Raw genomic sequence first — 7070 nt, 5'->3', positions numbered from 1 at the left:
GTTTATCTTAGTAGATCATACCTTTGACGAGTATGCAGTGTCCCTCCTCATCATTTTTTATCACTTTAGGGTGAAAGTTGACTTTATTCGATATCAGAATGGCTACTCCAGCTTTTTTCTTGGGACCATTGGCTTGGAAAATTGTTTTCCAGCCTTTTATCCTGAGGTAGTGTCTGTCTTTGTCACTGAGGTGGGTACCTCCTGCCTGTAGATAGAGGTAGAAAAGCCTCTTCAGGCTTTTTACTTAGCATTTCTGTTGATTTTGTAGGCTGGGTCTCACTGTGTAATGTCTTCTAAGTGCTGGAATGACTGACATGCATCATGATTCCTGACTTAACAGAATATTTTGCATGAGCTTTCTACAAAAATAGTCTTCTGACTCTAGAAGGACAGTTTTGAATTGTTTAGGGTTTGTGTGTTTTTTTAACAATATTTTCTTTAATTTTTTATTTTGTGTGTGTGTGTGTGTGTGTGTGTGTGTGTGTGTGTGTGTGTGTGTGTGTGTTGCTACAGTGCACATGTGGCAGTCAAAGAAGAAATTTGTTGAGTTAGTTATCACCTTCTACCTTTACATGAATTTCAGGTCAAACTCCTCTTGTGAGGTATGCATCATTAGGCAGCAAGTGTCTTTACCCACTGAGCTATCTCACTGGCCCTCAATATTTTCTAGCCTGTTTTAATTTTTATACCAAATGTAAAAGTTAACCATAAAGAAATCTCCCTTCTTCCCTCCTCTCCTTTTCCTTTCCTTTCCCCCTCCCTCTGCACCCTCTCAGTATTAGAGGCAGCAGTAAGGAGAAATAAAAATGTAATTTCTCATAAGGTAAAACTTTTATTTAATGCACCATCCTGATCTACCATAAGCTAAGTTATAGAGTAAATTCAAAACATGAAAAAATGCATGTTGTATATTGGATGAATCCTTATCTAAGGTGTTAAAGATTAGTAGTACATAATTGATGGGATTACCTAATTTTGAAGATGAATGGCTTTGTGTTTGCTTTTAGAATATGCTTGAATTGCTGGAAGAAATGCCAAATGGAGTTCCACCTGAAAAAGTTAAAAGCTATATCTACCAACTGATCAAAGCTATCCACTGGTGCCACAAGAATGACATTGTCCACAGAGGTGAGTATAGATTTTGAAATGGAAAAAACTAAGTCAATTGGCTAAAATTAAGATTTACTGTTTCAAGATTATTTCTATCTAAGTTAAGCATATTTTGAAAGTAAAAAGATCTAAAAAGCCTTGTGCTCTTCAGGTCTCCTATAACCAAAAAGATCTAAAAAGCCTTGTGCTCTTCAGGTCTCCTATAACCAACAAAGGGCAGCATACGAGTTTATTTGGCTATTGTGCTGATATCTCTATTTGTATGACCTGTATCAATAACTAATGAGTTAGCAAATGGAAACTTTGAAGCTTATTCTGGTTGGAATTGAGTGGCAAAAGGATAATTTCCATAGCCTTTGGATCTTATTGATAGACTAGGAAATGTGAACCATCTCAAAACCAGGCTTTATAATGGTCTTAAAGTCCAGTATATAACTTCACCTCCTGATTTTTTGCTCCCTGTTGGGGAAAAGTTGCTCTTTCCTGTAGGTTGAAGGGATAATCAGCCTTGTAATGGGCCATGACTATACTTATCTAAACTATATTACTTTTTCTTGAGTATCAAAAAGTCAGGTGTTTCAGCAATAAGGGAAATTATTTACTCTGTGTTATTTTGACTCTGATATATGTTTTCTAATAATCTTACACTGTAATGTTTGACAGCAATGGGACACAACTTGATAAAATAATAAAGCTAAAATTTTTATCAGAAAATATTGACATATCTACTTGTCTAAATTATCTTTGTACTATAATACTAATGCTAGTGATTGTTATTATTAGTACTATTATTATTATTATACTAAATTTATCTGTACAAATGTGCAAGGATAATTACCTTTAAACTAGTCTTACTTTTAAGGATAGCTGAAAGGTATTATGAAGATTTTGAACTTCTACTATTTGACTTTCATAGTTACCATGTTATCAAGATTGTGGATGTCATAAATAAATCCCCAGATTAACTAGCTATGTAGTGGCTTAGATGATAGCTCTAAAAATAGCCCATGTTACAGTTTAGCATGTTAATGAGGAGACAAGTTAGGTGTATTTCCATTATGAGACTGTGTTTTGATTAAATGTATAGCTGATTAATGGTAGGAAAATAGGATTCTAGGCTGGGACTGCAAATTGTAGAGTCCTTGAGTAGCATGTAGAAGACCTTTAGTTCAATCTACCTGATTAGAAAACATAATTCTGTGATTGGGAGATCTGTAGATTCCACTGTACTCTCCTCACTTCCACCTCCAACATATAATGTAGAGAGGTAAGTACAGAACTCTAAAAATAAAGTTGTAGTTGTTCTCTCAGCATTTGGGAGCCAGACACAGGAGGATTGGGAATTCAGGGTCATCTTTGACTACATAAGAGTTGAAGGCAGTCTCATGTACAGGAGACCCTATCTCAACAAATAAAATTAGAAGTTGTCTCTCAATGGAATAGCTCAACTTCATTTTTTTGCAAATTTCTGCTCCTCAATTCCTATCACATCTTTACATGATCTATTGGAAAATAATGGGAATCTTAACTTGACTCATTAGCGTAACTTTAGCATTAACTGTTGCTTTAGTTGTGAATCACATGGAAAAGCTAAATAGGTATGTGAATATAGGAATTATACAGAGCAACTTTTACTTTCTTGTTAAAAAATAAAGTATATATATTATGCCATTTAACTATTGCTGTATATATTTTTAAAGATTGAATGTGGATATAAAAATTTGAGGTTTAGTCTCCAAAATTTTGTATTATCAATGTTTTATGTAGCAAAAGTAATTCCTTGAAATATATTGATCTACATCTTTTTTATTAGATATTTTCGTTATTTACATTTCAAATGTTATTCCCCTTTCCTGGTTTCCCTTCCGAAAACCCCCTATTCTCTTACCCCTCCACCTACTCACCCACTCACCCTCTCCAACTTATTGGCCCTGGCATTCCCCTACACTGGGGCATCGAGCCTTCACAGGACCAAGGGCCTCTCCTCCCTTTGATGTCCAATAAGGCCATCATCTAATTTAATCATTTAAAAATTCCTTACAGAGTGTCCTCTACATGTTGTAGGCTCTAGCCTTAGCAGAGGAAGGGGGAGGAGGATGAGATTTGAAGGTTTGGGGGGCTCTTCTTGGTAAGTAGTTAATTGAAAGTTTTATGTAGCAGCATAACATGCCTTGCTCTTCTGTACATTGCACATTTTTCTAGGCAGCCTACTCCAGTGAGTTTACCCAGAAGCCATTGAGGTGCTACAAGTGTCAATCAGGGGACCACAGAACATTCTTACTTACTGTTTTGTTTTGTTTTGTTTTGTTTTTTTGGTTTTTGGTTTTGTTTTTGTTTTTTTGGTTTTTGGTTTTTGGTTTTTGGTTTTGTTTTGTTTTGTTTTGTTTTGTTTTGTTTTTTTGGTTTTTCGAGACAGGGTCTTTCTGTATAGCCCTGGTTGTCCTGGAACTCACTCTGTAGACCAGACTGGCCTCTAACTCAGAAATCCTCCTATCTCTGCCTCCCAAGTGCTGGGATTAAAGGCGTGCGCCACCACCGCCCAGCCTTACTTACTATTTTTTAATCTTGGTATTCTAGATATAAAGCCTGAAAATCTCTTAATCAGCCACAATGATGTCCTGAAACTATGCGACTTTGGTGAGTTAAAAAGAAATTGAGAGTATTAATTTAATAAAACAATTGGGTATCTTTTAAAGGCATATTAAAACTAATCTTGTTTTGATTTAAATTAGCAGAAGAGCATTCAGTTGGGTCATATGCTGCCAGTTGATGGCTGGGATAGCTTTGCTTTCTCTGTGTTGTATGGTGTGTTGTTTACAACTTTGACCAATTATTCGGGTACTTGTCTAATGGAGAGGAGTTTGAAGCAAATACTTACTTGTCATATAAGAGTAATGTACCAAATTACCTCTTTGAGCCATCAGTATAGATTTCTGGGCTGAGTAGGATAAAATATTTTAAATATTGACAGGAAATGTTCCACATTTAGTCATAACTACTAGATATATGCCCATATATATTCACAGTTATGTTCTTCCATTTGTTCCTGTTAAATGTTAAATGTTTAAGAAATGAAATTGGTAATTGTTGTATAATACTTGAATTTCTTGAATATATAGAGAAACTTCTAAAAATTATACTCCTAGTGAAAAATCTGTATTGTTTATCATGTAGGTAATTCTATTTTAAATGCTGTTATATATTTTAAATAATTTAGAAAAGTTCTAAAATCTTGAGTTAAGAGTGTTTAGGTCATGGCTTGATAAAATATGTCAGAAAGGAGCATTTATGAAATGAAGCAGATAACTAGACAACTAGAATCAAATTTTGAGTTATCCTTAGTACTCAACAGTTGATTTAATTATTTAAATTATTTTATTTTAAAATAAGATCTCATGTAGCCCAGACTGGCCTCTAACTCAATATATAGCTAAGTATGTCCCTAAACTTCTGGTCCTCCTGCCTCTACTTCTTGAGTGTTGGGGTTATGATCATGTGCTAGCACACCCTGTTTATATAATGTTAGAGGAAGGACCTACAGATACCTGCATCCTAGGCAGAGACTACCAGCTGAGTGTATTCCCAAGGACCAGCTTTTAAAACTATCCTTTTAAATAATCTATATTATAAATATGACAACTCTTTAGAATATTACTGGAAACTGGAGAGATGGCTCAGTGGTTAAGAGTACTTGTTGCTCTTGAAAAAGACCGGGATTCAGTTCCCAGTACCCACAAGGCAGCTCAGAACTGCCTGTAACTCCATTTCCAGGGGATCTGACTTCTTTTTGGCCCATACAGGTTTTCCAGGAATCTTTTCTATTTATGAATTCCTGTCTGTAATTATGATTATGTTCCAAAGTGTCGGTAGACTCTGTGTCCCTAGAACTCTTTCTACTCTGCTTCCATGATTCTCTGTTAAGATCCAAGGTGACTGAAGAGTATAAAGCAGATAAAATACAAAAGAAATGCCTGCAAAACGATTAATATTAAGAGGAAAAGAGTACTGTTTCTCCAGAACTACTTCTTTGGTCAGGAAGTTCCTCCTGGCAGCGATACATGTGGCGTTCTGTGTCATGTGGGTCCTATCAAGGACTTCCTAATTAATTGCCTTCCCCAGCAGAGAGGCAACTCCTTTGTCTGGCTTGAAGAGCCCTATTCAGAAGTGCACATCGTTATTCAACAAATGCTTCAATAAGAAGACTTGATTAGCTGAAGTTAGGGGCTTTGTCTTTTTGCTGTTGTTTTTCTTAAATTGTTTCACTTTAAGAAACATAGATTTGGGCTGGAGAGATGGCTCAACCATTAAAGACTAGGCTCATACCAAAAAATACAAGAAACACTAATTTCTCTTCTCACACGAACCTTAATTTTTACTCCTGTTTTGTTTTAGTTCTGTATAACCCTGATGGTGAACCTGTATGACAGTTGATGAGTTAGATGGGTAATTAATTTATCTTACTGCTTCACTTTGTAGTCCTAAACCTTTGGAAAGAGTGAGAGACAAAAATAATGCTAGTGTCTGTAAGATAATTAAGATGCCCCTAAGTTGCTTCTACGACATTAAGGGCTAAGAATAATTTTCAGCCCACTTGTTTCTATCAGTGCCAACTGTTAATTGTTTACATAATGACTGGAACTGCTCAGCAACAGTAAGTACACAAATACAATGTAGGTCTCACATAGCAAAACTAATGCAGGTGTGACTGACTTCTGGCCTGAGTGGGCACTTAGTTTTACTCCTAAAATGAGCCAATTTGAAAATATGGTCCGATTGCTTCCAAAAACACAGGGTGAATTTGAAAACATGGATGGATTCGTAGCAAATTCATCCTGTGCTTTAACATATGAACACTATTAACTATTTCAAGTAAAGTTGTTCTTAATAAACAGTCCTTTCAATATTAGTCATCATGTTCTTTTGGTATTTTTAAAAATATAACTGGAGGTGAAATATTTGGCCAACAGGAACTTGCTATTCTTTCAGGTTTTGCTCGGAATCTCTCAGAGGGTAATAATGCTAATTACACAGAGTATGTGGCTACAAGGTGGTACAGATCCCCAGAACTGCTACTCGGGTGAGTTATCTTTCTGAAATAGAGTGACCTATACACATTTATTGTTTCTTTTTTTAAAAAATAATTTCCCTTGGGATTACTTATGGAAAATAAGAACTCTGGCTACTTACATATATATTAATTGCATATTCACTATAAAAGAAAAAAGACACTCAGGAACTTGATGCTATGAAACAAGCTTCATTTCATTTATCACAATTCTGAGTGACTGTAACTTGAGTTCAGTGGAGTGGCCTCTCTTGGAATCACTCTGATGGTAGCTAGTAGGCCAGCAGCAGATGAACTGGGAGTTAATTGACGGAGTGTACTTCAGCTGGTGCCTATCTTTTATTTTTCTCTGCGTGTGTGTGTGTGTGGTTTTTGCTGGGAGGAGGGAGCTGTGTGTATGTGCATATAGAAGCTAGATAGTTATCCCTCGGGCATCCAGTCACTTTTGTGAGACAGGGTCTCTCTCTCCGGCCTGCAATCCTTCAATTAGGTTAGGCGCCCTACACAATGAACCCAAGGAAGTCTGCTCTCTCTGCTGCTCCAGTGCTGGGATTATAAGTGGGTTCCACCATGCCTGACATTTTTATATGGATTCTAGGGACTGAATGAATTCAGATCCTTATTTTTTGTAAGTTATGCATTTTACCAATGGATCCATCATTCTCTTAGCCCCTGGCAGACTGTCATGAATCCACCAGGACTTACCTCTCAGTAAGCTAGTCCGTTTCCAAAACTGATAGGAGGATTCTGTGTCTCAGGAAGTTTAGTCCTAAAGCAAAGGTGCTTTCCAAGTTCCTATTCCTATGACATTTGCCTTATTGACCATGGCATGTCTCATGACCAAAGTATGGAGAAAAAAATCTTACCTCTTTTTTTTTTTTTTTTTTTTTTTTTT

The 7070-nt window shown here is 36.2% G+C and overlaps 1 protein-coding gene across 6 annotated transcripts in view; it reads left to right on the top strand.

Annotated features, from left to right (window-relative positions):
- Nucleotides 1–7070, top strand: part of Cdkl5 (cyclin dependent kinase like 5) — a 221612-nt gene that overhangs the window by 136328 nt on the left and 78214 nt on the right. For all 6 annotated transcript variants that reach the window (XM_031370428.1, XM_031370438.1, XM_031370421.1 and 3 more), the window contains exons 6-8: nt 1008–1128; nt 3688–3747; nt 6097–6187. In XM_031370428.1, the coding sequence (XP_031226288.1) occupies nt 1008–1128; nt 3688–3747; nt 6097–6187 (272 nt within the window). The remainder of the gene's footprint in view (nt 1–1007; nt 1129–3687; nt 3748–6096; nt 6188–7070) is intronic.

This window comes from Mastomys coucha, chromosome X, assembly GCF_008632895.1.
Source record: "Mastomys coucha isolate ucsf_1 chromosome X, UCSF_Mcou_1, whole genome shotgun sequence".
NCBI lineage: Eukaryota > Metazoa > Chordata > Mammalia > Rodentia > Muridae > Mastomys > Mastomys coucha.
This window is presented reverse-complemented; position numbering and strand designations above follow the sequence as displayed.